This window comes from Barbus barbus (genome assembly GCF_936440315.1).
Source record: "Barbus barbus genome assembly, chromosome: 44".
In the NCBI taxonomy this organism is placed as follows: Eukaryota; Metazoa; Chordata; class Actinopteri; order Cypriniformes; family Cyprinidae; genus Barbus; species Barbus barbus.
Window position 1 is genome coordinate 22,168,770 of NC_136722.1, and position 16,396 is coordinate 22,185,165.

Consider the following 16,396-nt stretch of genomic DNA (forward strand, 5'->3'; position numbering starts at 1 on the left):
AACTGACACTGTCTTTATTAGTGAGTAACTGAATCATTCAGCAACTTTCAATAAAAACTGGATACGTTACTTATATTCTGAGTTTTTTTTGCTTCAGGTTTTGTAAATCACTGATCCATCTCGTAATCTTAATTGTGATCCTCAAGGAAAAATAAATAGTAAATGTGCTGTAAATATATTATAGTAATATATTTGAATATACTATAAACTACAACAGGCAGTCATTATGAATGTGACAGGTTCCATGGAACTAAAGAAATGCAGGAACACAGAGGTAGAAATAAGTAGTTCAAATCTCAGGTCCTGTGCACAGAGGCTGAAAAACTAAATACTGCCTTGCTGCCCTTGAATGCTGTACTTAACCCTCAGCAGTTCGGGAGATGCTGGAGCATCAGTGCAAGTGTGAATGAGAAAACAAAGAGAGTTTATTATTCATGACCCCATTACTTTATATTCTCACCACCTGGCCACTCAATCCCAATGCACTGAAACCCCACACGGACGACGCTGAGCTTAATGACGATGGAAACAGCGAACGGCACCTCATTCCAAAACCAAGCCCGTCTCTAAAGGTGCTGCATCATTTTGAGGCATTCCAGGGGGGCGGTTCTGTGTTTGTGGAAACACCCATTTTCAAGCCAATAAAATTTAAGGGTCAGGAATCAGCTAAACAACCACACAGCATGACAAAATGGGGTCTGTTCTAGAAACCAAGCAGCCTAACCTGCAAAACATGAAGTATCAGCCAAGAAACAAGGATCATCTGGCAACAAAATGCTGTGCTTGTTATTGTGTGCGCTTGACAAGAATGAATGAGCATGACTGCCTGAAGCTATTGTTCCCTTTCGACTTTGACCATCCTTGCATGCATTGCAAACACACTACACGTTCTGTAACAACCGTATGCTCTATGACAATCTGCATCCAAATAAAGAAACACACATGCTTACACACTTTACGGCTTAACGGCAGTGTAGACACATACAGAGTTTGATGAATAATTCAGTAAAAAAAACAACAAAAAAAATTTAACATTATTGATATATAAATACGTTATAATATCTATAACCTTTAGTTTGCCAACTCTATTGTGAAAAACATAATAATATTTATATAATTATAAATATTATGTTTAATAATATAATTTTTAACCATTACATTAAGTGTAATCCAACGCATATTCCAATTTTATTGTCTTATTGGTAACACTTTATAAAAAGGTTTCTTAATATGCAATATGAAACTATTAATATGTTAATATGCAGCTAGCAATAAGCAATTCTTCTAAAGCATTTATAAATCTTAGTTTATGTAAATTTCAATATTTACTAATACATTATTTATACCAAGGTTGTACCTCTTAATATTAATTAATGGACCTGAACTAAGATGACCTAACAATGAACAGTTGAATTTTATTAACTAATGTTGACAAAGATGAATATATTGATTATTGTTAGTTAGTGCATTAACTAAAGTTAACTAATAAGATCTTATTGTAAAATGTTACCATTTTAATGCACTTTATTCACGTTCATAAACTATCCATAAAATTATTTAATATTCAGAATTAATGAATGTAATGAAACGATTGTTAATATTTTGCATTAGTATTAGTATTGGTCAAAAACTGTATGTTTAAATATATTTAGACCTTTAGAAATTTCTTTGAAATAAAATGCATTTAACCCGCAATATGGAAAATTTACATTGTGCAAAAAAAAATTGTATGTTCATCACTCAAACAGTTGTCAGTTGTGTATAACTGACTTTTTTTTTTTACAAATATGGTCACGTGACAAAGAATTATGCAGTTTACCCCACAGTTCCCTACACCAAACTTAATATTCATGCATGCTTGTTGAATGTTGACATTCAAAACCATAGACATTAACAGTGAGTTGGTCCTCTTTTTGCTGATATAACAACTTCAACTCTTCTGAGAGGGCTTTTTATTAGGCGTACACTGTCCAAGTCACTGCAGAAATGTTCAGGTATCAGTAACCCATGTTATTATGGATGCACTTTTAACCATGTTGTATATATTCAGAGTAATGTTCATGCAAGACATTTTTGACTGACATACCAATTGTTATATTCTATGCATTGAAATTTCTAATGGCAGTGTTGCATTAGAGCACTCACACTATTTAGAATTTAGCCCAGCGAGCACCAGCATCAAAGCGCACCATTATCATCATATCGCTCTTATACGCACCCCATCATTTTCATTGTTTCTGCGTTCTTTTAAGCTTGTTCCACAGAAATCACTGCTGTTACAAAAGCCTCGCCATCTGTCCCATCACATTTTATGAGAAATGTCTGCTGGATGCTTCCGCTGCCTAATGGATCAAAAGAGCACTTGTCAGTTACTATTCAGGGTACCCTGGGTAACCTTGAATGCTGCCACTACTACGATTGCAAGTGAGACAAAACGATAAACCGTGCACTGCAGGCATGAGCAAAGATTTGACTGGTGCCATCCTGACACTTACAATGCAATGGGGATCTCGGGGTGGTTCTCCAGTGAGTTTGAAACAGCTACATGCATGAAGAAGAGGGCATGAAAGTGTTAACTCTTAAAGGTATAGTTCACCCAAAACTGAAAATTGACTGAAATACTACTCACCCACAGGCTATTCAAGGTGAAGGTAGGTTTTTTTCTTCATTGAAACAGATTTGGAGAAATTAAGCATTACATCACTTGCTCACCAATGTATCCTCTGCAATGAATGGGTGCCGTCAGAATGAGAGTCCAAACAGTTGAAAAAAAAATCACAATAATCCACAAGTAATCCACACTACTCCAGTCCATCAATTAATGCCTTGTGATGCAAAAAGCTGCATATTTGTAAAAAAAAATAATTAATTAATCCATCAAGACATTTTTTACTTCAAACCATTGCGACTATAATACAAGTCCTCTATCCATAATATTGCTTTCTCCAGTGATAAAGTTGTTTCGTCTAAATTAAGGAGAGAAATACACACAGATCAAGCACTGTTTATAAGCAATAACAGTCCAAAATAATTTTAAACAATTTGGTATTTTGGCCAGAAGCAATGATAAAGTTAAAATGCCTTAATGGTGGATTTGTTTCTTTAAAACGCACAGTTCTTCACTTCACAAGATGTTAATTGAAGTACTGAAGTGTGGATTACTTGTGGATTACTGTGATGTTTTTATCAGCTGTTACGACTCTCATTCTGACGGCACCCATTCACTGCAGAGGATCCATCATCATTGGTGAGCATGTGATGTAATGTCTTTTTTTTTTTAATCTGATAATCTACATCTTGGATGGCCTGAGAGTGAGTAAAATTTCAACAAATTATAATTTTTTGGATGAAGTATTACTTAAAAAATAAAGGTTTATAATAAAAGAGCCATTCTTGGATTCAGTGAACTGTTTTTAAAAGAACCTTTTTTTCTTTCATTTAAAAAAAAATCTAAAGAACTTTTTTCTGCTGTAAAGAACCTTTTGTGGAAAAGAAGGATAAAGGTTCTTCATGGAATCATCAATGCCAATAAAGAACCTTTATTTTTGTCTGTAACAGACATATCAGACATTAAATATTCATTAAAGGTGTATGAATATTGATAGCATGCCTCTCATTAGGATATAACCTTAATCATCTCAGAAATCATTTCTATGAATGCTTATAAATATCTCTTATTCTGTGCAAAAATAATCTATTTTTGTTTCCTGCTCTCTTGACAGAAAACTCGACTCTCTAATTACCTGTCTGCATATATTTTTCTGGTTCGGTTGATCACTGTACCTGAGAATTTTCCTATTGTTATTGTTGCATAAAACGCAAGACAGCCTTAAGAAAGATTTTAAGGAAGGGAAAGCCACAAGACATTCACCAGCTGTCTACAGGTCACATTCAGGTTGAGTCAACAACGCACATAGCACAGTCACTCCTCCCTCGACACGGTGAACCATTATCACTATATTTAAACAGTGTTTCGTGTTAATGAGGCACTATAGGGTGTATGTGCGTAATGAGCAATCTGTTGTAGATCACGCTGGCAAAACATTATGATAATGCTGGTCTGTTCATGTTGAAGAATGCAGTGGGGCTCTTGCTTCTAGTTACTTGCTTAGTAGAGCGAGAGAAATACGTAATTGATATAATGGATATGAATGCGAACACATGCAACACGATCACAGATGGGTCACAACAAAAAAAGATGACAGCTGACCGTCTGACACTTGTGGTGCCAAGTCAAGTCAGTTTTATGTCTACAGTGCTTTCGGCATATTGTTTCAAAGCAGCTTTGCACAAAAAAATCTCTTTGGGAGATGTTTGCATGACAAATATTAACAAGCTACATCCTATTTAGATGTTTATTTAAATGAATTATTCAGTCACATTAAACTGAGGACAAACTGGGTGCTTGAGGGCATGCAAACCCTTAATTAAAAAGGATGGGCGTCCCTAAAGACTCATCTTTGAAGGGCTGCCAGCCCAAGAACAATTTGATAGACAATGTTTAGCATAAGGAGGTATGTGCTTTATTGCACCTGATCTGACACAGCAAAATGCGCATAAGCAGGCTGCTCTGTGCTCCAGCATCTCTAATGCAGCATCAAAGGCTTCACACACTCATCTGTGTTCTCAAGTTTAGGCAACAAAGCCTCGTTTTTAGATCATTTGGATGGGTGTTCAGTGAGATTCTGGATCTCACTCCCTTAGTTGTCATCTCCATAATTAGATCTGTTTGAATGGTGAGTAGGCTAATTTGGTTAGAAACACTTGTTAGAAAAGCTGATCAAATGTTTGGTCAATTAAAATATGTGCATCTCTTGCATTCTTGCATTACATAGAAATCCAAGTACGACTAGTTATAAAAGCTTACCTGATATTCAACTAACAGGTGGTAATTTGCAATTGGTAACACTCATTCAAGTTCACAATTCTTCCATTCCCTCTTGCATTTGTCATCACTGTCAATGTGAAAACGAGTGACGATGAGCCTCCGGATCATAACGACCACTAATGCACAGTCTCCATCCGCAACCGCTTGGCAAAATCCTCCAAAGCGAGTCCTTTAAACTTGCTCTTAGTTTATATTCCCACAGCAGGCGAGACGCATCCTCCGCAATCCGAGCCATGCAGCTTTCCATCTACGTATCTTCTGCTGTCGCTAGGCATCCTGAGCAATAATAATGACCGGCTGAAAACCACAAGTAGCGAAGTCCGATTCGCGAACGAACAATTCTTTGAACCGGTTCTTCTGAATGATTCGATCGAACCGATTCGCAAAGCGTGTGAAAGCGCATGTGTTCGAAATGGAACGGCACTGTACTGCATTTTGCGCAACATATACTGCATATACTGTGTCTAGGCTACACACATGACCTAATTAGGCTATGTGTAATTTAGTAGCCGTCCTGTTTTCAGATAAAAAAAAATAAAATTCTGCATTTTTAATCCAGTTTTGAGTAAAATGTCTAAGTCTGGTCAAACAAAGAGAGTAAAAACCACTGATATTAGCCTACTTACAGTTCATTTGTCACACTAAAAATCAATAGACAAATTGAGAGCACTAGGACACATGCAGTGCACTGTATAGGGTGAATGCAGGTAAATTGGGTCACTTTTTAACACTTCACAATTTGCCACATGTAAAAGTTATCCGAGTAGCCTATTCTAAATGTGCCAAACATACTGCATAAACACTTCATGATGCAGAGTAGTAGCCTAGGCTATATTTTACTAAACAGCATGCTTCCATTCTTCATAGTAGCCTATTGGTTTACTAGGCTATGTAGAATGTAGGGAATGAAGCAATATAGTGTATAGAATAGCCTATGACCTAACAAAATGGCTATAAAGAATAACTCAGGGTTTATCTATAAATTAAACCTCAAGCTGGGACATCCGCGAACACTTGTGAGCGATGACTCAATCTTTATGGTTTCGTGTTTTGAACCGGTTCGTTTAAAACCAGCCGCTCAAATGAACCGATTCACTAAGTGAACCGAACGTGCCTATGCTAATCACAAGCGCTTTTTACGTCTCTCTCTCTCTCTCCTCTCCCCCTTCATTCCTTCATTCTTCACCGACGCTAAACATCTGTCCATTTTAATCTGAATATATTATCTGAATATTTATTGCTGAAAATCAAAGCTGAGGCGGTGCACAAACGCAAGAGAGGGTGGCACTTTAAGGCTCCATCATGTGCGTGATTCTCAATGCGGTATTATTTGGTGAAGGAAGCAGAGGAGGCTGAACATTCCCCTCAAAGCTTTACATAACCAACGATGTTTCTACACAACATTACAAATTACCAGAGATATTTCAACAATGAGTTCACACTGGGACTCTAGCTATGCTGCAGAAAAGAGAATTTAGCATGAAGAGCCTTTGCATACTATTTCACTAAGTATAGTCAATAATACATGCAATTAGCATGTTCTCTATCTGCTTTTGTTTTCTCCATCACTGACATGCAAATGCTCATTTTAAAAACGATAATCAGTCTATATTAACTTTGCCTCATAAGTAATAACACCCTCACTCCTTCCTTCCTATTCCTTTCTTTCTTTCTGCTAGATTTTCTATTGATTTTCAGTATGCAGTTAAAGATCTGTGGCTTATATTGAAAAGGTTACAATTTTGACTCCCACAATAGGTTATCCATGAGCGATCACCATTGTGCCTTTGAGCAAGGCACTTAACCTCAGGTTGCTCCGGAGGGACCGTCTCTGTAATAACTACTGTAAGTCGCTTTAGATAAAAGCATCTGCCACAGTGACTTGCTTATACAGTCTCCACAGGAGATTAACATTGATATAGAACATAGATTGAGTCATCAGGCATACTGCTGGACATGTATTCCCATTGTACTTTATCTAGAAAGGCTGTTACTATGATCTCTTGAACCAGAGGTTGTGATTGTGCAGCGCTCACATTTATTTCCCCTCTCTCAGCAAACACAATCCAGTCTCTGTTCGTCCATACATTTATCAGACCCTGTGTGATTGGAGTCAGCAAAGCATGTACGAACAGTTGTCAAGAGTGGTTGACATAAATAATTGCAAATTACAGGCAACTGTTTACAAATAATTAAAATGCTATCTTACTTTTGTATATAATGCAATATATTTTCACTATATAATAATACAAAGTGCTAAACAATATATTTTTACTGTGCTTTACTGTCAAACACAGACTCAGAAAGAAATACAGACAAATTGATTCTTGTCATTGAGAACAGAGAAATGAATGCCCTTGCTTTTACGGCGCAATGAACAAAGGATACTACCTCCATTTCTGTAATTAGTGTTGGCAGATAAGAAATCTGACTTACAATTAAAAATCCCCCCAGAAGAGGTAGAAAATCTGCTTAGTGTGTGCCTGTTTTAATTACTCAAGACAAGAGGCCCTATTGAGAGGTGCTTTCTTTATATTCACAGCAATGATGTAATGATGGTTATCTTTTATCTTCATTTGATGGTTATTGAGTTTACCTATTATTTTCTTATTGATGCTTCTTGAACAGCAAATTAATCCAAATATCATTTTGTATACCATCTTCAATCACTCTGTACCAAATATATATTGATCTCTTTTGGTCCATGTTTTCTGACTTAATCATATCATGTTGAATTTAACGCGGATCTAAACGAGGCTGTGAGGGATCGACAATCTTTACAATGTCACGTTGGTCCTTTCAAAACTTTTTTCTTCGGAAGGGCGATTTATTAAACAACTGTACAATCCATTGAGCACACTGTATATATATATATATCTGCATCTCTCACAGCCTTGTTTTCATCAGTCAAAAATTAAATATGGTGCTATCCTTAAGGTCTATAGGATAATGAGCCTATCATCATTAACTCTGAAAACACTCTGTCCTTTTTCATTTCTAAAAGCAGCTCTCAAATTATGAATAGCTTCTAGGATGTACTAAATGTAAAGAGGTGCTAATGGGTTCTATATCAGCATACAAATAGGGACTTTACAACTCAATGAATATACAGTGACCTCAAAAAGTAATTGGACACTCAAGCGACACTTAAAATGTATTGCATTAGACAACAATATATAAAAGACAATGGCATTTATTTTAATTAAAATAAAACACAAACAAAAATAGAAGAAACACGTTGAACTGTAAATTTCAAGTTTAAAACTCAAGAACAGACCTAGCACTTCTTTGGACTTTTGAATGCTCTACTCAATTGATTATATGGTCCATCATCTCATATATAGCCTAATTTATGTAAATATAGCAGGCTTACTACAATAAATGAACTCTTTCAGAAAAACGTGCTGACATTTTTATCCATAGGCTATATTTAAAATGTTCTGTTTTAACCTTAATTTACTTGCCAAGCACTTTTCATTGTTTATACACAGAAAAAAAATAATTACACAAGGATTAACCTAAACCGCTATAATCATGTTATACTAGAGTTACTCGCGTGAACACAAGAGGGCGCTAGTGAGCTGCGATTAAACAAGACTGGGATTGAATGTTTATAAGTCTAAACCCATTACTAAATTTATATGAAATTGCTATTTTTGAAAACACATCTTTAAACTACTGGATCTGAAAACTGACATAACTTATATTTAAAAATTACTAGTGAGAGGTGACACTTTAGGGGAACATCTAGTAAAAATAAACGTCACCAAACCACCATAAAACTATAATGGTGTTGTTGTCTTTTTAAATATTCACAAATAAACCAGGATCAAGAGTTAACAAGATATGCATTCTCTTTTAGGGATAATAATTTTTTAATGGGCTATCCTGCTTTAAATATTTAAGAATAATTGCATTCCAACTATCTGTGTGCTTTGACCATCTGTGACAAGTCTGAACATTATTTCACCTTCATACACATCACTAGCGTGAACACCTGTCTTCCTTTACTTAGTCGCGTCTGACTCCGCCCCCTAAAAACCACGCCTCTATTTCGATTGGGCCGGAGCTCATGAATATGTAAATTGTGAACGCTCGACCCCTCCCTTTGCACCTGATTGGAAGTATTTACTTGTTTCTTGCACTGAGGCGCTGGAGTAGAGCTGCTCTGCGCTGGAAGATGAAGCCCTGCCGGACCGAGCAATAAGGATTACAGTTATTTGACTTTATAAAAGAGAAGAGAGGACCTTTATATCTGCCAGTCAACTTTATACGTATTCCAGGATGCCTCGTTCATTCCTAGTAAAGAAGCATTTCAATGCAGCCAAGAAACCGAATTATAGTGAACTGGAGAGTCCAACAGGTAATAAACTTGATGATTCTAACTCCTAACAGTGAAAAGTGCAAGTTATTTAAACTTATTTAGTGTGTTGCAACTCTTCGTTAAAGTTAAGTCACTTTGAGTTCCTGCCGAATAAACTTAAAACTGACAAAATAGGCGTTTCATTTTATCCATTTGGATCATATTTGATCCCTCTTTTAGGATTGTTTCCAAAGTATCTCATTTTAAAATCCGGTGCACGTGCGTAGGATTGATTTTTGGCGAATGATATCAATGATATCAGTCTTGTGAAATTATTGCCTGAATGTAACTCCATGTAAAGGAGATAATAAAAACTGGTAGTTGGTGCATAACAATTAACTAGAGTTTACTAAATGAATGCTCTAGGAGAAAGCATATCTTAAATAAGTACAAATACTCGTTTTCTCAATAAATATGGTCATAAAAGCTGCATGCATAACTATAAAAGAAGGAAAATGCATTTGAAATAGTTTCAGATTTAAGAATATAGCATGTCACTTCTCAAGTATTTTAGGCCAAGTACCCAGTGAATTAATGCAATTGCATTTCCCCTTTTATTGCAGTGTTTATTTCTCCATATGTATTAAAAACCCTCCCGGTGCCTGTTATACCTCAGCCTGAAGTGTTAAGCCCGGTGTCGTACAACCCCATAACAGTGTGGACTACCAGCAACCTGCCCCTGTCACCCCTTCCCAGCGACCTGTCCCCCATCTCTGGATACCCCTCGTCCCTCTCCGACACGTCCTCTAATAAAGACCACAGCGGTTCGGAGAGCCCCAGGAGCGATGAAGACGAGCGGATACAGTCGACCAAACTGTCAGACGCTGAGAAGTTTCAGTGCAGTTTGTGCAACAAGTCCTACAGCACGTATTCTGGACTCATGAAACACAAGCAGCTGCACTGCGACGCACAGACCAGGAAATCATTCAGCTGCAAGTACTGCGAGAAGGAATACGTCAGCCTAGGGGCCCTAAAGATGCACATAAGGACACACACACTGCCGTGCGTTTGCAAAATGTGCGGGAAAGCTTTCTCCAGACCTTGGTTGCTGCAGGGACACATTAGGACGCATACAGGTGAGAAGAGAGAAGATCACACAATCGAGTGGAAAAGTGCAGATCTATAATGCACACCTAAAATTCTTGTTGCATGCTATGGATTGATTGCTTTTAAGTATTTTGCACAATTTGTAGCCAATTATTGTGTTAGACGTTGCATTGCATGGTGCAGCAGTACTTCATTAGGAACTGACATGACTTTTGTGTTCAATAGGTGAGAAACCCTTTTCATGCCCCCACTGCAGTCGTGCATTCGCAGACCGGTCCAACCTACGAGCTCACCTGCAGACCCACTCAGACGTGAAGAAATACCAGTGCAAGAACTGCTCCAAAACCTTCTCTCGCATGTCGCTTCTGCACAAACATGAGGAATCTGGCTGTTGCATTGCACACTGAGTCACACACACACACATTCACTAAGTGCCTCTGATTGTGAATGTGATCTCGGATCTGCTCTTCCTGTCAGTATACTCATGATAAACTGGATAGGAAGCGCAAAACCCATCCGATTTAAAAATGCACCGCCCTAGGGTCTGAATGCTTAAAGTGTTTGTGGAGTCATTCAGAGATCAGATTCCAACCAAGACGCTACACGCTAACAAGTAAAACTGACCCAAAACAGCCTTTCTGCTTTAAGTTTGGTTCCTGGAGAACCTTCGACACCCTCAGAAAGGAAACGGCACAAAACAAAAGACTGTTTACTGGATCCCTGATGGTCTTAATTCATTGATTAAGAAGCCTTTTCATTTCAGTGTGTAAACAGATTCACGCGCCCGTCATCAGTATTTGCCCTGTCCTGGTCGGGTTGATGTGTACTGTACATTTGTTTACGAATACGTACTATTTGGGAGGTTTTAAACATGTAGCCTCTCCAATAAGCAATAATTGAAATGCCTGTGACTGAATGTTAAATGAGTAACAGTCACTTTTTTGTTTCTTTTTTTCTTTTCTGAGAGGTAATCGGTCAGACATTTCACACCGTAGATGGTGGCACACCAATGAGCTTGAGACCAAAGGAATAATTAACGCCATGTTTTGAAACAGGGAACAAGTGCAAAATGACGTTTTCTTGAATTAAAAGTATTTAAACTGTTGTGCTATCATAACGCAACAGCAGATAACCAGCACCCAGACATGCAATACTTTGCCATGTGCCTTTTTTTAATCAGGAACTTCAGAGATTTTGCCATGTAATTGTTTTTTTGAATGTATATGACACTGATATGATTGTACTTTGTATTGCAAAGTGTAAATGAAAGGTATGATTTTGTACAAAAAATAAAATTTACACTTTTTGAATAACTCAGCGACGGTCCGTATCTATTTGGCATCCATACAGTTGGGATAGTTTATGCAAAAATGAAAATTAAATCATAATTTGCTCACCCTCATATCATTCCAAATATGTATGGATTTCTTTATTTGTGGAAAGAAGAATTTTTCTTGAAGAAGAACAATGCAATTAAAGTCAATGGTGTCCAAAACAAGACTACTGATGATAGTATTTAGATTTTTGGGTGAACTATGCCTTTAGGCTTTTAACACTTTCATTGAATAACAATCAGCCCAATGTATACATGTGCATAGTGCTTGTAATGGTATGCAGATGAGAAGGCCCTTAACGGCACATTAACAGAACGTTTCTTACTGAAATCTCCTGAAAAGCACTGCGCTGTTAAATCTGTTGCTAAAGGATGCTGATTTAAAAAAAAAAATCAGAATTAACAGTTAAAGAGAAATTACAGATAAACATAGTCATGGGTGATGGAAAGAGCTGGTTTTAATATAGTTTGACTCATTCCCACAGTTGCATTGTGGGAGTTCATCAAAGCGCAGTTTAAGTATTTCATGCCGCAAATGTGTTTGCAGTTTACTGTGACGGAAAAAGGAAAGAGCAAGTTGTATGAACTACTGTCATTAATTTAAAAGTCACACTGGTGGAGACTCTATTTATATTCAGGTTTCAAAGTTAGTTAGAACCTACTTGAAAAGTCGTGGAAATTAAGTGGTCAGAAGATGTGGGAACGACACAAGATTTGTTGTGCATCTCAATGAAATGTCCTCATTTTAAAGTCAGTGGTTTTGTGAACACATGAACCTGTCCTTGAGAACCTGTTCGGCTCCCAAACAAATCCCAAATGTTACACCTCCTCCCTATGTTGATCTCACTTTGCTGCCAATTTCTTTGAAGACTCCGGGTCTCTGAAGGGGCCACTATAGCAAAGCCAGACTGGCTCTCACACATGTGAAAGTCCTTTACTGGATTATTACTCAGCAACCTCACACTACACAGTGGGAACTCACAGGACTTGCGCAAACCAGCGGGCTTTCAAACACTGAAACACTGAATCTAATTTTGAACTAAAGTAAATAGATTCTAACTCCACTGCAGAAATAATCTAAAATACACATGAAATCAAAACTGATGCTATTTACTTATTTAACAAACATTCCTGATCTGATAGTGAATGATTTTTGTATTATTATAGGATCATATACATAAGTAATATATATATATATATATATATATAACATCTAGATTTATTATATATATATATATATATATATATATATATATATAAATTATTTATAATTATGTGTATATACACATATATGCATTTATTATATATATATATATATATATATATATATAAAATATTAAATATAACATATATTTAATATGTAAAAATAAGAAATATACTATACATTTCTTTATGTGTATGAATAAGGAAAAATGGCACACAAGTACAAGTAGAGGCCTGGTGTGACCACTCACCCTATAGAAAGGTTTTGGGAAAACACTTGTCTCTTTCATTCTGTGTGGTTTTATCTTTCCATAATCTGACTCATGGAAGCACTATTCCAGGTGTTCACTGTGACACACCTCACAATTGAACAGCTTCGGCCCTCAGGACCCCCTATGATGCCATACAGGTGTTCACATATCTTGGAATTTCTGGAAGTTCAAAAAAATAATTTTACTTTTTGTGCATAATAATGGCAGAATATTATCCAAACAAAACTTGGCACATTATGTAGCAAATATGTTTTATAGACAACATTACATCAGATATGTGGCTTTTAGTTCATCTATCAGCTGTGAGGTCATCAGTAAACCATTCTTGTCTAGTTTCTTTCAGTCATCAGAAAAACGTGACAGAACCTGCTTCTAATGCAATTTGCAAGAACGTAATTAAAAATCGTTCTAACTCTGCTCTTTTGTCACGTTCATTGAACTTTTGATGCCCCACGTCACATCAGGCCTCTCCATCACAAGACTACCATCACCATGGCTCGAGGACAGATCCGACAAGGTTACAAAGGAAGTACATTATCTTTGTTAGTCTCTCTCTCTCTCTGCTGACTTCACACTAATGCAGCAGCTCCTGTAAACTGAACAGATTCAATTAGAAAGCTGGTTGAAGGCCTGTTTGTTCTGGTTAGAGTGTGATATAAGGAGCCTGACCTGAAGAAAAAGACAGAAATATTCTTCTCTTAGTAGCCTAAAAGGACCTTTACAATATAAAAGAGTCAATTCTATTGCTTTAAAAAAAATAGTTCACACAAAAATTAACTTTCTGGAATACAAAAGCAAACATTTTTAATAACTTTCTTTTGTACAAATGAATGAGAACTGACGTTTTTAAGCTACAAAAATGATGCAAACGTACCATAAATATAGTCCATATGACTCGTGCACTCATCAAAAGTCATATTAAAGATATGTGTGAAGAAATTTTATTTATTATTCACTGAAAAATAGGTAATTATTCACTGAAAATAGAAGTTCTTAGATCCAACTCCAAAGACAAAAGTGAATCACATCTGAAATCTATCCTAAAGGTAAAGTTCTCTCTAAAGTTATCATTATATATTTATTTATTTATTAATTATTTAAAAATATATATATAATTTCTGTGGAACACAACAGGAGATATTTTGAGGAATAATAGTAATCAAACTGTTTGATTACTATTGACCCCCGTAGTACAGAATGAATGAATGAACAAACGAACGAACGAACGAATAAATAAATAAATGACCTAACTTTCATTTTTGGTTGAACTGTCCCTTTAAGATGGTAGCTGGATTCCAAGCAGCTGGTAATACCAGTTTAAGGTGGTCGAGGTTGGTTTTTGGAACATAGCAGGCATTTTTGTCCACCAAAAAACCAGCCTGAACCAAACTATGTTCCAAAATATAGATACTTTACCAATTAGCTAGATTTTCCAGAAGTGAAGGACACTTGCATTTCTTGGTTTTCATAACAACCTGCATGCTAAATCTGCATATCACATGCATCTCATGCAAATGCATGAGAGTACCTGATCAATATAGTATGTTAGTACAGTGATTGGTCCAAAAAATAATAATTAATGAATAGTAGTCCTAAAGTTTTCCTAATGTCAGTAGCTGAATGAATCTGATTGGCTATCAGTGTGTGAGTAGCCACATCACCAGCCAAAAACAATACTTGTGTCAAATCAGACATTTGCACATCAGGAAAAAGGGGAAGGAAAAATCCGAACAGCTAGACATGTTTGCGCTTGCTTCTCAGGCAAATATCATTACAATCTTCTGCTAACCTAAGATGTCTGATCTGTCATGTGATGAGAACAGGACGCTCACATGCCTCTAAATCAATTACAGTCGATATCAGCACAATCATATGCCAGCTCCTGAATATTTGCCTCTGTTGATGTCACTAGATTTGATGACCTACAAGATATTTATCATCCATGTGAGAGTTTCATAACACCAGGACATCCATAGAAAGTACAAATCTTTATAGAATTTATGTTTCAATTATGTTTCAAGAGAAGAACATGCCCTTTGTGAACATTATCTATGGATTTTATGCTAAAATGTTGCCAATCAGTACACCAATCTTGGATTGATTTGAAAGCACCAGCTGCCATATTCAGCTACACAACATCATCATGCTGATGTTTATTTCTAACATATTATTTCATAAGGGATTTAATTTAATCCGAGCAAACATTAATGCCTTATAGTACACTACATTTTTCAATTTGCAATTTAAGCTAATCGGTTTGTTAGAACATGACTAATTTTCTTACACCAAGCAAGTGGCTGATTGTTGATATTAAGTCTAACGAAACACAATGATTATTTTTTAGCCTACTAATGAAGCTGGTCCTCCAGGATGAATTACTTTAATTTCCCACCTTCTAAGTTTATGGCTGTTATGTGGTTTTCACTCCTATTACATTAACTTATTTTATATTGCAAATCATACTGGAGAGTGATTCTCTCAACACACATCACTAGGGCTTGGCTAGCCTCTGTTAATGTACCTCCAGGACTCAGGGTGGCACTAGTGAGTAAATGTCAGGTATGAACTGTTTCTATAAAACTATAAATTGATGAAGCAGAGCAAGCATTTATAGATTTGCTGTTAAGCAAAAAACAATATCATGGATACATATAAGAGTAGCTTTAGCTTTATGCAGTGTTGGGGAAAGATACTTTTAAAATTAATGCATTACAATTTTGCGCTACTCCATAAAAAAGTAACTAATTGTATTTCTTAGTTACTTTTTATGAAAAGTAATGCATTATATTACTTTTGCGTTACTTTTTGTCACCCAGGCTGGGCTTGCTCATTTGATTTTTTAATAACAAAAAAACAAAACAAAATTTTTTGGCAATAACTCACGTTACTTGTAATGCGTCACTAGTAACTTGCGTTACTTATTTGAAAAAGTAACTCAGATATTTAGTTGTAAATTAAATAGTAATGCATTACTTTACTAGTTACTTGAAAAAGTAATTTGATTACGTAACTCTTGTTAATCGTAATGCATTCACAAGTAACTTGCATTACTTATTTGAAAAAATAACTCAGATATTTACTGTAAATTAAATAGTAATGCGTTACTTCACTAGTTACTTGAAAAAGTAATCTGATTACGTAACTCTTGTTACTCGTAATGCATTCACAAGTAACTTGCATTACTTATTTGAAAAAGTAACTCAGATATTTACTGTAAATTAAATAGTAATGCATTACTTTACTAGTTACTTGAAAAAGGAATCTGATTACGTAACTCACATTACTTGTAA

At 36.0% G+C, this 16,396-nt stretch overlaps 1 protein-coding gene across 1 annotated transcript; it reads left to right on the plus strand.

Annotated features, from left to right (window-relative positions):
- The first annotated feature begins 9,031 nt into the window (after positions 1–9,031).
- LOC306863569 (zinc finger protein SNAI2-like) lies at positions 9,032–11,699 on the plus strand. The gene is made up of 3 exons (XM_079406987.1): positions 9,032–9,251; positions 9,815–10,327; positions 10,524–11,699. The coding sequence occupies exons 1-3, from the start codon at positions 9,173–9,175 to the stop codon at positions 10,703–10,705; spliced, it is 774 nt and encodes a 257-aa protein (XP_079263113.1). The 5' UTR covers positions 9,032–9,172; the 3' UTR covers positions 10,706–11,699.
- Positions 11,700–16,396: the final 4,697 nt, after the last annotated feature.